We start from the raw sequence: 15,965 nt of genomic DNA, 5'->3' as shown, positions 1-15,965 counted from the left end.
TGTAGGGTCAGGAGTGGCCAGGAGCAAGGACAGGGGTGATGTGAGAAATGACATCTGCCCCAGCCTCTGGGAGGGCACTGGAGTTCACATAGTTTTCCCCAAGTGATTAGAACGATGGGGGGACCACCACCCGGGGAGAGCCTGGCCCAGAACTTACATGGAGGGGGTCTCCCTTCCTCCTCTCGGTTCATCAGCTTTGGGTGTTGGTCATGAGGCCAGCTCCTAAGACTGGAAGGAGGCAGAATTTCTCCCTACCTCCCCTGAACCAGATAGTGACCCCTGGAATCATCCAGAACCTTTTGGAACAGTGCATTCAGGGCCAGAGGGAGCCTGGCTGAGACCACACCTTTCTTTTGCTCTGCTTTCCCCCTGAATCCAGGCTTGAGGACTCTCTGCCCAGTGGTGTCTCCTGGGTGATCTTGGCAAGAATGATTCCATCTGAGGATTCCCTGAGGCCTCTTTTTTTTGGTTACGCTGGGTCTTTGCCAGCTTCTCTAGCTGTGTAGAGCAAGTTCTAGAGTCCGTGGTGCTCGGGCTTAGCTGCAGCATGTGGGATCTAGTTCCCCAACTAAGGGTCAAACCTGGGCCCCTTGCATTGGAAGCGTGGCGTGTTATCCACTGGATCACCAGGTCCATCCCTGAGGCCTATTTTTAATCTTGGGCACACTCTCCTCCACACCTGTGTGTCTTCCCCACCACACATGCCAAGTGCCAATCCATTTCCTCTCTGACCAGCTAACCAGCACCAGCTCTGGAGACAAGCTGGCCCTTGGCGTATCATGTGGAGCTTCCTCCCACCCAGCTCCTATGAGGCTGCGCCTCTTATGGAGGCCCTCTGGACCCCAAGGAGGGAGTCCTTCAAGGATGGTGTCCGGCAGGCACTTGGGACTCCCTCGCCCGCCTTATGGCTTGGCCTCTGGGTCTCTCAGCCTGTCACACACCCTGCCTCAGGGCCTAACTGTACTGCTGGGCATGCCCTGTCTACACCGGCTTCCTGAGTTGCCTGCTTCGTTTCCGTAGTGCTCCCTGAAGACACCACCATTCACCCTCCTTTCCACTGGGTGAAACCCTAGAGCTGAGGTTTGAGTTGGACTGACTGGGTTCAAGTCACTGAGTGACTTGAGGCAAGTTATATAAACAGTGTGAGGTGAGAGGGGCCTTTGAGGAGTGACCGAGGTGACGCCCACCATGTGAGCATCGTGGGCTCGCTGCCGCCTTTACCGTTAGTTGTGGGGTTTTCCAGTGCGTCTCACCACCTCTGTAAGGCTTTCTTGAGCCACCCCCACCGCCATCGCTGCCCCTGCCCAGTCAGTCTCCCTTTTTGCTGTGTTCTGGTCCTGTCACCATGCTCTATCTGTGTGGTCAATTTGTGCTCGTCTCTTCTCTGTTTCTAGGTGGCGAGCTCCTTGAGTGCTTTTTTTGGTCTGCGTTGTGCCTTAGTCGCGGCGCATGGACTCTCTAGTTGTGGCTTGTGGTCCCAGTAGTTGCCGCGCGGGCTTAGTTGCTCGCAGGTGGGATCCCAGTTCCCCGGCCAGTGATCCAACCTGTGTCCCCTGTACTGGAAGGCAGATTCTTAACCACTGGGCCACCAGGGAAGTTCCCCTTGAGGGCTTAATACCAGAAACTGAGTGTTTTTATTTGTTTTTCTAGTGGTTTTGCTGGTTCCTTTGGGTTCTGCCTTGAAGCCAGTTGGTGAGGTTTTGGACAGATTAGCAGATCTAATTATTTCACATGAGCCCGGAACTACTGTTGTCTTCTGGGAAAAACTCCTTCCTTTACGCTCCCGCCCTCTCTTTGGAGTTTCATCAGGACCTGTCCCTTTCTTACAGCACTGTTCAGATTGCACCCTCATATCTCTCGTTCATGGGGCCCCCAAGTTCAAGGGTCTCGTTTCTTTTTTGTATCTCACCTAACTTTTCTAACAATCCTGTGAAGTGGGAGATACTTGCATTCACCAATGAGGGAAAAGCAAGTTCAAGAGCTGGCCCAAGGCTCTCCTGTGGGAGTGGGAGGGTGAGAGTCTGTCTGACTCCATTCCTCTGCCTCCTGGGAGGGCCTGGCTGCCGACCTTGGTGTGCAGTGCTAAAGGGCCTGTCACTTGCCTTGTGGTCCTGCCATTCTCGGACGTCCCCATGTCTTGAACCATCTAAATGTTCTGCTGTCTCTTGAAAAAGTGGGCCCATCTTATCCAAGTCCTCTTTCCTTTGTCCTGAGTTTCTCTTGCTCCATAGAGACTGCCTTCGTCCAGATTGTTGTGATTTGTGTGTATTAACCCCTTCTTGACTTTCTTGAGGGGCTAGAGCTACATCGAGACTTCAAGGTCGAGACGGGGCAAGGTTTTGTCCAAAGCCCTTGGTCGTGGTAAGTTACACTTGCTGTTGTCACTGACCTCTTCCCTCTGTGATTGATGTCTTCCTCCCTCATCATTCATGGTCCTCCATGTGCTCCTGTCCCCCAGGGGCCCTCCAGCTGTTTCTGTGGCTGGGGCAAAGCCTTCCTTGCCCAGTGGTTAGTCTGAAGCCCCAGCTCTCCAGATCCCAGCATCTGGGAAGGTGTGGGCTGCCGCATCATGGGCGCAAGCTGGCTTCTGGTGGAGCCTCCACTTAGTGTCTGGCCACATTGCCCGCTCGGGCATGGCCACTGCGTCCTGGGTCTGCACTGTCCCAGCCGCCTGTCTCAGCCACTGCAGTGTCGCTGTTTGTCAGAGGGAGCCTGGATCTCTTGACACATCAGTGGGAGGCCCGGGCTTTGGACGCACAGCTCTTCCCTCTCAGTCTTGTTTCTTAGTTCACTCTTCTACTTGTTAAAAGTGAAGTTTTCCACGAAGGTTGAAAATGGGGTTTCCTTGTTTTAGTTTCTACAGCCAGTTCTAACTTCTGAAGAGCGGTAGCTGGACTTCTACCTGCAGGGCTTCTTTCTCCCCTGTCCTGTTTGGCTGGTGCAGTGCTGTCAGCGAACTTGCACCTGTTTTGGTGCCTTGGGTGTAGCTGTCATGAAGCTAGTGTTTCCTTGCCCTGAGTAGTTGGCCTGTTCATTTCCCAACAGTCCTACTGGCTGATAGGACCAGTCTTTGTACCACGTGTTATCCCAGGGTCCAGTCTGTACCTGCAATTAGACTCTTGTCTTCCTGCTAGGTAAGCTGCTTCTGCATCACTAATAATTAATATTGGCCATTCAGCACTCCTAGCTGCTAAATATTGAATTCTGTTATTTTTAACTATACAAGGCCCTTATTAATTGTCTTCCTGAGTTAGTCCTGTGCCCACTGGTTATAACAGCTCTCTAACTAGTGGGTCTGTCCCCAGAAGACCTTTCCTTCTCACAGTCACACTCTTGGGCTTGCAGTTTAGCATTTGATGGACATCAAGCAGTAGTGTCTCAACACCTCTGTCGCATAGGGTGAAGCTGCCTCAGCCCTGCTGACATCTTCTCCTCAAAGGGAAATTTTGAAGGTGGTTCTTGCTGCTGTCTTTGACCATGAGGAGAGGAAATGAACGTAGAGCTGCATGGGAGTGGGGCTTCTAGAGTCTTGGGTAAAAGAAATTGGCTTCTAGTTTAGAGAAGAATGAGGGATTTTAGAGGGAGGTGGGTCTTTGTGTTCCTTCTTATGTTGTGGTGTGTGGGGGGAGTGGATTTCTGGTGCTGGCTGTGGGGAGTGGAGGCTTGGGGGTCCGTGGCTGTGGGGAAGGAGGGTGGGCTGCTGGGAAAGCCTGACTGATTGCACAGACTTGCACGAGTGATGGTGGAGGCGGTGGTGGGGGCGGGGGTACTTCATTCTGGGAGAAACAGCTCCCCAAAGGGGCATAAGAAAATAGGGTGGGATGATTGAAGAACCAAGGGAAATTTGGGGGCAGTGTGGGCTCTGAAAAGTCAAATTAGGATTAATTTAGGAGCTCTGGGTGGGAGAGTGGGTGAGGGGAGGAGGGTTTGGGATGAGGTATGATGTGAGGGTGAGCCCTGTGCCAGCCCATGGAGGGCAAAATTTCCTTTTCCCTGTTCTGGTGGTGACTTGCTCTCTCTTCCTTTCTGAAGGAAGAGAAACAGGAAAAAATATAAAGAGCTGCCCTTCCCTGTACCATGACTCCCTGGGTCTATTTGCTATCTTCCATCCCCAGGAAAAGCAGACACCCATATTCCCTCCTATACTCCTTGGGAACCCCTTCCCTTTTGCTCCAAGTGAAACTACCTCTCATTCAAGCCAGTCCTGGGATTCTCTGGGGGCCTTGACCATTCTCCCAGTCTGACAGCCAATTGGCCCATCACCAACCAGCTAACCCATTAACTTGACATGGTCACTGGTCAGCCAGTTGGTCAGCACCAACTTGCTCTTTAGCCAGTTCTCTGGAAAGCCATCTGGTCAACCAGTTAGCCAACAAACCCCTGCGTTCGTTACCTGAGTCAATAGCCCATGCCTTTCTTACACCCCTATTCCCCTTCCTGCCTTCCCCTCAACTCCCTAACATTTTAGCCCATAGGACTTACTAATACTGCATAATTGGGTCTGCTTCTTAACCCCCTGCCTTCCCTCTCTCACCCTCTGTTGGAAAACCCCGTTGCCAACTCTGTGTGTGTTACTAACACGCTTATAACCCTGGGGGTACCAAGGGATGGGCAGGGACAGGTGGGGCAAGGTGTGAGTGAAAAACCGAACTAACCTTCCTGTTTCATCCGCGGAATGTCACCATCTTTAAGTCTTTGCTTTCCCGGTCTAGTTCTTTTGTCGTTTCCTTCTCTACTAACCAAGGTCTTTAACTGTTCCCCTTCTCTGCAGCCGGCTCTTCTAGGAGGGCATGGGTGGGGGGAGAGGGCTCCAGGGGTGGGATGGGTGGGATCGGGAGAAGGGCTTTAATTTCTGTGTGTGTTTTATTTCTCCCTCCCATTATAATTTAATTTTCTTTAAACAAAACACTTCAGCTGAACTTAAGGTGGGAGGGTCTGAACAGACAACCAAATATATATGGATATATATTTTTCCTCCTTCCTTGAGTTTCACAGTTGGTCATTTTCTTTTTCTTTTCTTTCGTTCTGTTCTTTTGTTGTTGTCTTTGTTGTTGTTTTTTTTTTTGACCCCTCCCACCCCTCCCCCATATCTCCGGTGAAGCACGCAGGCATTGGACACGCTATGGTAAACAAACTGCATTATCTGGTAGATATCACTCTAATTGTCTTACCGTTTGGTTTGCCGTGGGTTTTTTTAACTGTTCGATTCTCCCTCTTTCGTTTCCTTTCCCCATTTGGTTTTGGTTGTTTTGCTCTTCCAGTTGTTTTCTGCGTCCTGGACAATCTCTAGATTTTGCTTCTCTCTCTTTGAGTTTTCCTCTCTCCCTTTTCTTGCCTTTTTTGGTCCAAACGCAAATCCAAAAGACAAATGGAAATAAAGGAATTTGGCCTGTCCCTGCCCTAACCTCCTCCCCTAATTTCTGAATTCAGATTCCTGGCCAGAGAGACCTGGGGTAGACCCCATGTTCATCGGCTCTGGTTAGACCAGCCCCGATGCCAGGCTGCTTATTTCTCTTGCTTTCTTTTGTACCTTTTCTCCCCTGTCCCACCCCTTGTTTCTTTTTTCTGATTTAGTTTCTTTCTTGGTCTCCTGAAAATCCATGGAAAACACCATCTCATGACATGCTACGCTCTGCTCACTGTCAGCTCCTGGACGGGCCCCTCGAGCTGGGAGAGGGGGCTGGGGGTGAGGCTTCTGGGGGCCATGGGCTCTGCAGGTCACAGGTTGGGAGGGGGCCTTGGGGGATGCAGAGCTCCTTCACATCACCATTCACACCAATTTAGGGGCTGCCCCAGGCTGGTTGCCCAAGAAGGGACAGCATCTCCTGCCTCACTTCCCAGCTCGAGGGGTCTTGGTTCTGGCTCCCCCACATCTTGCATGGCATGAATGGTCTTTTCCCCCACCAGGGACAGTGTCCAGTTTCCCCACTGCTCTGCTGCTCTGACTAACACTGTGTCTCACACTGTCTTTCTTCCCCTCCATCTCCTGTCCCCTCTCTGCCCCCCCGCTGCTTGTCCCGCATGGCCTCTGACCGGGGTTGGTTCCCTTCCCTGTTGAGGGGGTGAGAGGAGGAGGCCCAGCGGGGTGAAGTTGGGGACTTGTTGCTGAGCTCCTCTGTTTGGGTTGGGCTCAGGCCTGGTGAGCGTTGGTGTGGGTGTCTGTGTAAATGCAGCTGGTGTGTGTTGGTGTGTGGGTGCGACTGTGTGTAAATGTTGGTGTGACATTTAGGGGGTGTTGGTGGGAGTCTGTACTGTATATTTGAGACTCTGCTGATGATTCTACAAGTGTAAATGCTGGTATGAGCTGGAGCTGTGTGACTGTGTGTTTTTGAGCCTGTGAGGGCTCTTAGGAGGTGGGTTGTGGGGCTGGGACGAGTGGGAGCAGGGAAGGAGCTGAGGCTGGCCGTTTGCTCCTCGCCTCGCCCGTGAGTGTGTGCCCTCCCTCCCCTGGGATTCCCTCCTGCGTCCTGGCTCTGCGGCAGCAGCAGGCGGTTAGTCATCGTCTATTAATAATGCAGAGTGATTGAGCGCCAGGCTAGGGACCCTGCAGATGGACGTGTCTGCTCCCACAGGGCCCATGCTGCTTGGGGCAGCTGCCTGGCCTGCCCAGCCTCCCAGGCCCACAGAGCTGCCTGGCTGGAGAGGAAGCAGCTTGGGAGCTAGGGCTCCCTGTCTGAGAGGTTCCGCATCTTTCCCAGGAGGATGTAGCCCTGAGAACACGTCTGGCCTGTCCTGATACTCTGGCAGCTCTGTGCTTCCCTGCACCCACAGACCTGTGGTGGGCCTGTCCTTTGTCCTGTCCCCGAGATAGTGCCCAGGCCACGGCCATCCCAGCCCTCTCCAATCTGAGGCCTCATTTGGCCATTCTGTCATCCTGGTGTTCAGATGGAGCTGTGTGGTGGTCCCAGGACTGCTCTTCCACAGGCCCTTTTCTTCAACTGCTGCTTTTAGAAGTTTGCCATTGCTTATCTCTCAGACCAGGCTACTGAGTGCCTGAACTGGGTGTTTGAAATTCTTTCTTTATTATTAATTAATATTTTGGCTACACTATGTGCAGCATTCAAGATCTTACTTAGTTCCCTGACCAGGAATCAAACCTGTGCCCCCTCTAGTGGAAGTGTGGAGTCTTAACCACTAGACCACCAGGGAAGTCCCCGGAACTCTTTCTTTACAGAGCTTCACTGGACAGCCAACCTGTGACTTTGAGGACAGAAGGGAGGCAAGATAGAGGCAACCTCATACTATCTGAGAATTAGGGCCCAGAAGACTTCCCCTTCCTTCCATTCTCAGTTCAGTTAAAAACTGTGAACTGGGGCTAAAGCTGTTTCTCATCTGCCAAATGGCTGACATTCCTTGCTTGCCTTTCAGGGAGTCAGTGTGAGGGTCAAGAAGGGCAGCGGAAGTGAAAGTGTCTGTACTCTGTAAAGGGAATTATAATTTTATTAAGCTTTATAAAATGTTGACTGATTACGTCTGTGTTTCCAGGGCAGAGATATTTTGCACAGAAGCGATTCCTTTCCTATAGCAAACCCTGGGGAATATAGCATCTCTGGCCCCACTGGAGATCCTATTACCATCCTTTCTTGGGATTCAGTCCTAAAATAACTACATGAAACCCCAGAATGCCCCAGGAACTGGGCCTGAGGAGGAGGAGGAAAGATGGGATGACTTGGTTAAGCTGGTCAAAAGGCAAACAGCCTTGTCTGATTTCAGTCCTGGCGGGGGAAGTCCCTGTGAAATTCTAAGTCTCTGAAGCCCACACCTCCTAGTGTGAGTGTCCATGCTTGACAGCCAGAGCTGGTGCCTCTTGGTGTCCTGAGTCACCTCGTAAATCCTCAGACATCTGTCCCAGGGATCAGCTCTTTGAGCCAGGAGAAGAGTCAGAGAACCTGGCACCCAAAGAGACAGCGTTCAACCTGCTCTGATTTCCTAGGCATTCCTCAGCCGGGCTCTGGTTGGTTTTGCATTTATTTTTACTAACTCCTTCGTATGGACTCTCTTTGTTACTTGAGCATTTCTCCTTGGGGGAGAGAGTGGATCTAGGTCAAAAAAGCCAACCAATGGAGAGGTTTGGGTTAGGTGTGGTCAGGCTGAAGGGAGTGTTCTCTGCCCCTGACACTGGAGACTTTGCTTCTTCTAAGCAGCTCTCACTTTTTGAATATCATTTAAAATGGACAAATGTGCATGCAGCAGGCAGAGATTATTCCCGGTTAACGTGTGGGGGAAAATGAGGCCTGAGAGGGCCTGGGGCAATGTAACAAGTCGTGGAAGAGGTCAGTGCTTTCACTTTGTTGATCTCATTTGATCCTCACAGTAAGCCTGGGAGAGGCAGGAGTCATGGAAGTTGTTAAACCCCTTTTACAGATGAGAGTCCGGGAGGTGAAATGAGGATTGTTCTGGAAGATGGTAAAGACCAAATAAGAACTCAGGATTTCTGACCTGAAGTGTATGTTCCAGCACCACCGAGTGCAGTCATCAGGATTGACTGTGCGGCTGCACACCCCCCTTTGGCTGTCCTCCTCTCCTCATGCTCTGTTCCCACCCTCTGCAGTCCTAAGGGCAGGCCAGGACTGTCTTCCTAGACGAATTGGCTTTACTCATCTTTGGATCAGGAGCCTTGTGAGAGTTTGCTGACAGCAGTGGACTCTCACTGGAGGAAAAAACCCACTGAAGTGGTTTGCATACAATGTCAAGGGATGTTATGACTCCCCAGAGCCCATCTAACCTGCTTCCAAGTTAAAAAAAGTCTGCCCTCGGTCTTATTCTCCCCTTAATAATCCTCCTCCCAGGAAGGTCGGTGACCCTATAATCATAGCAGGGAGCTGGGACAGGCTCTGGGTGATGTCAGAGGGCCATTCCCCTCTTTCCAGCCTTTCCTCTGGGGCCGAGATGGGCATGGAGTGCCTGAGGCAGGACACTTGTGGCCAGGACCTGGTCTCATGCCAACAGCTTGCCTAAGCGGGGAGACCAGCAGAGCAGAGCAGAGCAGAAGGGAGGTGCGGCCAGCAGGAAGGGCTGAGAACCCATCAAGGTCCTAGGCTGCCCCTTGCAGCCATCTCCGGCCACCCTCCCCGTCCCTGGGGCGTGGAGCAGAGGCTGGGCATGGGACTCCTTCCCCTCTTCCTTGACTGGTCATGGCTCTTCCGGGGCAGAGCTGTGGCTCATTCGTCATGTTCTACTCAGCCCCACTCAGGGCCCAGTCTGTGTGTTGTGTGGGTTAATGTGGGTTGTGTGCAGTCTCTGCTGTGTCTTGGGGTGCTAGCCGTGGTCCTGATGACAGAGTATGCTGCTTGGAAATGAGGTTGTCGGGGTCTCCCTCCCACTGCCTTCAGTAAGATGTGTGTGAGCAGGTGTGCCTGGGGTCAGTGATCAGTGGCGAATGGGTGGTGGGAGTGAGTGTCTGGTTGCCCTCTGGGGAGGAAGGTCTGAGTCTAACATCCCTTCCCTTTCTTTCTCACCTGTACATGTCTGTCGTAGTGGCGGCTCCTCTCCCCTCCTCTGTTGGAAGGAAGCTTCTCCTTCTGCACCCCTGCAGCTCTTTTGCCTCCATCTGGGCTCCTCCCTACACCCCCCGGCCCTGCACGCCTTCCCCCACCCCGGCTGCCTTTCTCTCGCTTGTCCTGCTGGGCCGGGACCCCCACCCAGGCCCTCTAACCCGCACGCGTCCGAGCTGCCATGGCTGTTCTGTGTTGCATGTGCCCCCTCTGCCCTCTTCCCCTGCCGGCCCCACCCCTTCCAGAAGCTGTGTGGGGGGTTGGGGGGCAGGGGCATCATGAACCCCTGGGGTGGAGGGGGACTGGGGGAATTATCCCCCTGTTTCCTGCTTTTACTAACGAACCTGCCATTTTTGTGTCTGGACTTTGATTTGTCTGAGGAAACAGTCGGGTTTTACTAATCTCACTCATCTACCTCCTTCCCTTCCCCAGAGACCTTCCTCCATCCCCTCCGATCCTCGGCTTCCTTTCTCCCTGGTGCCCATCTCCCCCTTTCTCTCTCTTCTTACCTCACCCCCCCTTCCTCCATGCACCTCCTATGTTACCCAGCCTCCTACTGCCCTCTCCCCACCCCCTGGGCCAGGGAGGCTCAAAAACACCAGGACAGATACACAGGGGTTAAGGCAGCCCTTTTCCCATAGGGAGCACCGCGTGGCAGAGATTTCGTATAAAGCAAGGTGGACAAGGTCGGATTTGCACCCGGTCGGGAGGGGTGTCAGGGAGGGCCCCCAAGGCATGTCCTTCTAACTCTAGGCTGAAGGCAGCAGCCTCAGAGGACTGTGGTTCTGTCCACGTTCTCTCCCCAGGCACCAGGCTCACACGTGGTGCACAGGCAGTGAGAGCCGTGTGGCCCTGGTCGTCAGGCCACTTGATGGCCACCTGAATGGTGGCTATGTGTCCCCTGGACTGTACTGGGATTAGTAGGGTCATAGGGACACATCAGGCCAGGGGCCCGGCCTTCAGGAGCTGACTCTCAGTTGGGTTTCTAGACGTAGACTCAGGAACTACTAGTGGCCCGATTCCTGGTCTCTCAGTGCGGCCCTGGGAGTGGAGGGCGGGCTGGAGGCCCCTTTCCTCCGCCACCTCTCCCTGTCTTACTCCCAGCCCTGCATCACAGCCCCCTCCTGCCCTTTCTCCAGCCCCTCCTGCCCGTTGTAATCTCGTCTGCATGTTTTTGTGACTAATACTTTGACCCTTTCCCTTTCCACCCAGATCTCCACTTCCTAGCCTCGGGTGGGATGGAGGGAAGAAGCAATAAACAATAATGACCAACCCTCACCTCAAAACAAGACTCAAAATCTTCAAAGTGCCCACTTCTACAAAGACACGCCCTCACCTCTGTCCTTGAACCCAGTCCCCCCAGCACAAGGTTTGATGGTTCCCAGGAGGGGGCTGCTTCAGCCCCACCCCCACACACTGTGAGGCTCCAGCCCAGCATGAGGGGGACTTGAGGGTCCTGTGAGGGATGGGCCCCTTGGCCCTGTTCACTCATGTCCCTCAGGTGTTCCTAACACCCAATCCCCATCCCTGCAACAGTGGAATCCTGGAGACTTGTCACTGGAAGATGGCTGGTGGCATGTGCGTATGGACTGGTGTGGGAAGGACACTGTGGGCTGTGATTGGAAGGCCCCAGTCTCCAGACTTTGCCCAGAAAGTGGGTGCTGAGGCACATTTGGGGAATGGGAAGCAGGAGGAGCTGTAGCCTGCAGAAGCATGGTGTTGAGTTCACTGTGAGCTGGCTTCCTGAGCACCCCTGCAGGAGCCTGACTGTCCTAATCTACCGCCTTCTGAGAGTGGGGGCCTGGGGTCCCCCTGCCCTTCACTCTGTGCCACAACCTGGTTGGGTGTGGGTGCTCCTCTGGCTAGACTTTTCGGGGCTTGGGTGACATTTGCCCACGGAGCAGGGACTCATGAAGTTCCCTGCACTCCTCACTGTCCCCGCACTAAGGTCACTTTTGCCTTCCCCAGGCCACTACTGAGCCCTTTTCACCTTCTTGGAACACCAGGTATGCCCTTATCCCTACCTGTCTTGTTTTGTTTCCTGAGTTTTCAGCCCAGGGACAAGGTAACAGAAGGTCAGCCTGTCTCCCTCTGTTCCCTAGCCTGGCCTTGACTCCATAGAGTAATTGTGGTGGTGAATGAATCAGGCAGGGTGATGAATAGGCCAGCGGCTGCCCCCTCCTTGGGGGACAAGAGAGTGACCCCAAAACAGAGGGACCTGGATAGCAAGACAGACCCAGCAAGGGGGTTGGGACCAGTTAGGAGGTAGTGATGGGAATCAGCCCTCAAAGGCGCTGTGTGTCTCCTGAGAAGTGCCAAGGCTCCCCAGAAGTACCTGGGTTCCTGTTCCTCACGCCCTGGCTATTGTCCAGCCTTCCCGTGGGCTAAGACTGAAAGGACTCCACCATGCCCTGGAGGGAGAGCTGCAGGGGTGTTGAAGCCACCAGGACGCCAGAACTGGTGCTCTCTGCCTCTTTAATGAGAGATGCTCTGAAATCACATGTGCGTCCAGAGACCCTTCAAGAGGAGAACGGTGCCGTTTGTATCCCGGGGGCCCCCCACTCCCATCCATCTGTCCATCCGGCGCCACTTCCGGGAGCCGCTTCCTGCTGCTGTGCACAGTGAACAGCCCTTCAGGCCTCCGTCTGCCGAGGGCCGCGGGGCCGGCCTCAGCCCCCCCTGAAACCATCAGATCTTGTGCTGCCTCCTTTCTCGCCCTCCCCACCCCCACTGTTCCTCCTCCGAGACAAGCAGACATAAAAATGGAGAGTCCCTCTCCCCACTGCCCCCCGGCCCCTCCCTTGCCCTGCCCGTGGCTCTTCCCAGGGAGTTGATGCCAGTTGTCTCCTTGTCTCTCCCCCTCCCTCCCTGGGCTGGGCAGGTGACCATCTCGGTGGACGGGATCCTGACCACCACAGGCTACACGCAGGAGGATTACACTATGCTGGGCTCTGACGACTTCTTCTACATCGGGGGCAGCCCCAACACGGCCGACCTGCCGGGCTCGCCTGTCAGCAACAACTTCATGGGCTGCCTCAAGGACGTGAGTAGGGCCAGGAGAGGCGGGGGGCACCCTGGAAACCCCGGCCTGGCCAGCCAGCTGCCCGGGGTCTCTGTACCTTCCACTCTGTGGCAGGAGACCGCCTCTCTTCAAAACCTGAGGCCCACTGGCCCTGGCAAGAGGCTTCTCTCTTGCTTCCTTGAGGGCTGGAGGCCCCATTCTTCTCAGAGGACCCTCAAGGCAGCTGTGTATAGAATAGAGGGTGGTGGGCATGAAAACTAAAGACCAGTGTTTCAGGCCCACTCACCAGCTCTGTGACCTTGGCTGGGTCCCTTGACCTGTCTGACTCTTACTTTTCTCATCTGTAAAACGGGTATTTGGTGCCTACTGCTTTGAGGCAGCTGTGAGGGGTAGATGAGAATGTCAGTGTCAACCAAGTGTTCCTGGTGGTTCCAGTTATTATGAGCTGCAGTTCAGCAGCGCCAAGGGCTGCCGTGCTCGTGCTGGGCAGGGAGACAGGACAGAGAGATAAGTGCCGCAAGGGAAGTGCTGCCCACAGCCTCTGAGTGTGCAGTTCTCGAACAGCAGTCTGGGGTGCTGAGCAGGGGCCGCAGACCTGGGTGGCAGGGCCCCGAGCTGTCAGGTAGGCCAGGTCCTAAACTGCTTCCTGTTCTTCATCCTGGGACCCACCCACCCCCCCTACGGCCCTCTGCAGGTGGTCTATAAGAACAATGATTTCAAGCTGGAACTGTCCCGCCTGGCGAAGGAAGGAGACCCCAAGATGAAGCTGCAGGGGGACCTGTCATTCCGCTGTGAGGATGTGGCTGCCCTGGACCCCGTGACCTTTGAGAGCCCCGAGGCCTTTGTGGCACTGCCCCGCTGGAGCGCCAAGCGCACCGGCTCCATCTCCCTTGACTTCCGCACCACGGAGCCCAACGGGCTACTGCTCTTCAGCCAGGGCCGGCGGGCCGGGGTGGGGCCCGGCAGCCCCAGCACTGCCCAGCGGGCCGACTACTTTGCCATGGAGCTGTTGGATGGCTACCTCTATCTTCTGCTGGACATGGGCTCAGGGGGCATCAAGCTGCGGGCGTCCAGCCGCAAGGTCAACGATGGCGAGTGGTGCCATGTGGACTTCCAGAGAGACGGGCGCAAAGGTCAGAGGCCTCTGGATCTTCCCCTTTCTCCTGGCCGCCCGTCTCTGGGCTTCCCTGATAGCTCAGTTGGTAAAGAATCTGCCTGCAATGCAGGAGACTCCGGTTCGATTCCTGGGTCAGGAAGATCTGCTGGAGAAGGAATAGGCTACCCACTCCAGTATTATGGCCTGGAGATTTCCATGGATTATATAGTCCATGGGGTTTCAAAGAGTCAGACATGACTGAGAGACTTTCCCTACACTTCACCCCTCTCCACCCACGCTGACAGTCCAATCTGCTGTTCTCCCCTCCCCTTCCCCTTGCCCTCCCAGCCCCTTCCCTTGTCCTTGTTGCCATGGTGCCTTGGTGGAAAGAATGAGGAAGAGCCTCTTCCTGGGAAACTTTGGGGCCGGGAGGGCCCTCCCCCGTGACAGGAGCAGGGTCATCCCATTCCAGCAGTCTCTGACGGCTGAGGTTCTGTCCATCAAATGCTCCCAAAGCACTGGGTTTATACACAAGACACAGGTAGTGAGAGCTGTGTGGCCAATGATGGTGATGTGTCCCCTGGATGGCGCTGGGATTAGAAGGGTCACAGGGACACATCAGGCCAGGAGTCAGTCAGACCAGTCAGATCAGGTGTGGGTGGGTGCACACCTCACACTCCCACTTCCTGCATGTGTGACGTCAGGCCAGCACTCAATGCCTTGCAGCTTCAGTTTCCTTTTTGATAAAAGGGATCATTAACCTGGGTTCATCAAGAGGGGAAATCAAGGAAAAATCTATAAAAGCATTCACTCAGTGCCTAACACAGTGGTTATCCCATTTTCCGTAAACAACAACAACAAAAACCTTCCCAACCTTGCCTCCCTTCTAGCGAGATCCTTTCACCTTTCTTTATTAACTCACTCAAATAGTGAGTGGCTATGGACGCCAGGTGCTGTCCAGGGTGCTGTAATGAGGCAGCGGTGAGCGAGAGCCTTGGCTGTCTTGGAGCACATGTTCCGGTGAGGAGGCCCAGTAAACACCACACTCTGCCTGGTGAGGGGTCTTACACAATAATGCAGCAGGGTGGAGGGTGCTGGGGCCAGGCAGGTGCTGTTCTTGAATCTTCTGCTGCTTCTAGCCACCCCTCCTCCACTCTTCCTTTCAGCCTTCCTTTCCCATCCTCTTCTTGTTTTCTTTCTAATTCTCTTCTTTACTCTTCTCCATCTTGTTGGACAGGAGAGAAAGAACTGATACAAATGAGAACTGACATGTTATCCAATTTAAGCCCTTATCAACGTCAGCTAAATCTTCACGCTCCCCCGGCTGTCACTCTGCTGGGCCTTCATCTCGGGGTAGAATGACTGTCCCCACACACGCAGGGAGGAAGGGGGCTGCCACGGCTCCTGGAGGTGTCAGCCTCTCATGGGCCTGCTGCTGCTTCTCAGAGAAATGGCGCCTTCCCCAGGCTTTGCGGTAAATGGGTTCATCCCCTGGTGTCGTGTCATGATGGTACCAGGGAGTCTTCATAGAACACAAATTGCCTCCCAGGGTTTCTACGCAGGGGGTCTGTGACTCTCTAGGTTGGAAATCTGCTCAGGCCTTGTAGAGAACCCCAGGGTCCTCCGCTTTGCTCTGTCTTCAGGCAGTGGTTTCCTTAGGCTCACTCGATCGCCAGACCCCATACACCAGGCCTGGCTGGCCCGTGAGTCACTTTGGCCATTTCTCATGGCCCAGCACAGACTTGGGGCTGTCTCTCCAACAAAACTCTCTTTGACCTTTCCATGTTTTAAAATTTTCTTGTGTTAATTTATATACAACATAAAATTTACCATTTTAATCATACATAAGTGCACAGTTCAGTGGTGTTAAAGGCATGCACTGTTGTGCAGCCAGCACCACCATCAATATAGAGAACGTTTTCATCTTTCCAAACTGAAAATCTGTCCCCATAAATACTAACTCCCAGGCTCTGTAAACCACCACCCTACTTCCTATGGATTGCCTACTCTAGGGACCTCCCACGCCTGGATCACACAATATTTGTCCTTTTATGTCTGGCGTATGTCATTTAGCATAGTGTCCTCTAGTTTCATCCACATTGTAGCATGTGTTAGCTGCGCGTGTCAGGCTTCATTTTTCATGGCTGAATAATATGCCGTTGTGTGAGTAGACCACCTTTTGTTGTCCATCCATCTGCCATTGAACACTTGGATCGTTGCTCCCTTTCCATGTGTTAGAATGGCCTTGAAACAAGATGTGTGTTCACTTTGGTTTCCTCTCTAAACATTTTTGTTGAAGTTTAGTTGCTGCAGGGCATTGTGTTTGTTTCTTCTGCACAGCAATGTCAATCAG

General features: G+C 53.7%; 1 protein-coding gene across 2 annotated transcripts in view; it reads left to right on the top strand.

Annotated features, from left to right (window-relative positions):
- Positions 1-15,965, top strand: part of NRXN2 (neurexin 2) — a 100,185-nt gene that overhangs the window by 27,770 nt on the left and 56,450 nt on the right. For both annotated transcript variants that reach the window (XM_069566146.1, XM_069566145.1), the window contains exons 6-7: positions 12,376-12,537; positions 13,211-13,649. In XM_069566146.1, the coding sequence (XP_069422247.1) occupies positions 12,376-12,537; positions 13,211-13,649 (601 nt within the window). The remainder of the gene's footprint in view (positions 1-12,375; positions 12,538-13,210; positions 13,650-15,965) is intronic.

Source organism: Ovis canadensis, chromosome 21 (genome assembly GCF_042477335.2).
Source record: "Ovis canadensis isolate MfBH-ARS-UI-01 breed Bighorn chromosome 21, ARS-UI_OviCan_v2, whole genome shotgun sequence".
Classification (NCBI taxonomy): Eukaryota; Metazoa; Chordata; class Mammalia; order Artiodactyla; family Bovidae; genus Ovis; species Ovis canadensis.
Note: the sequence above shows the minus strand (reverse complement) of the source record. Positions and strands in the feature narration are given on the sequence as shown.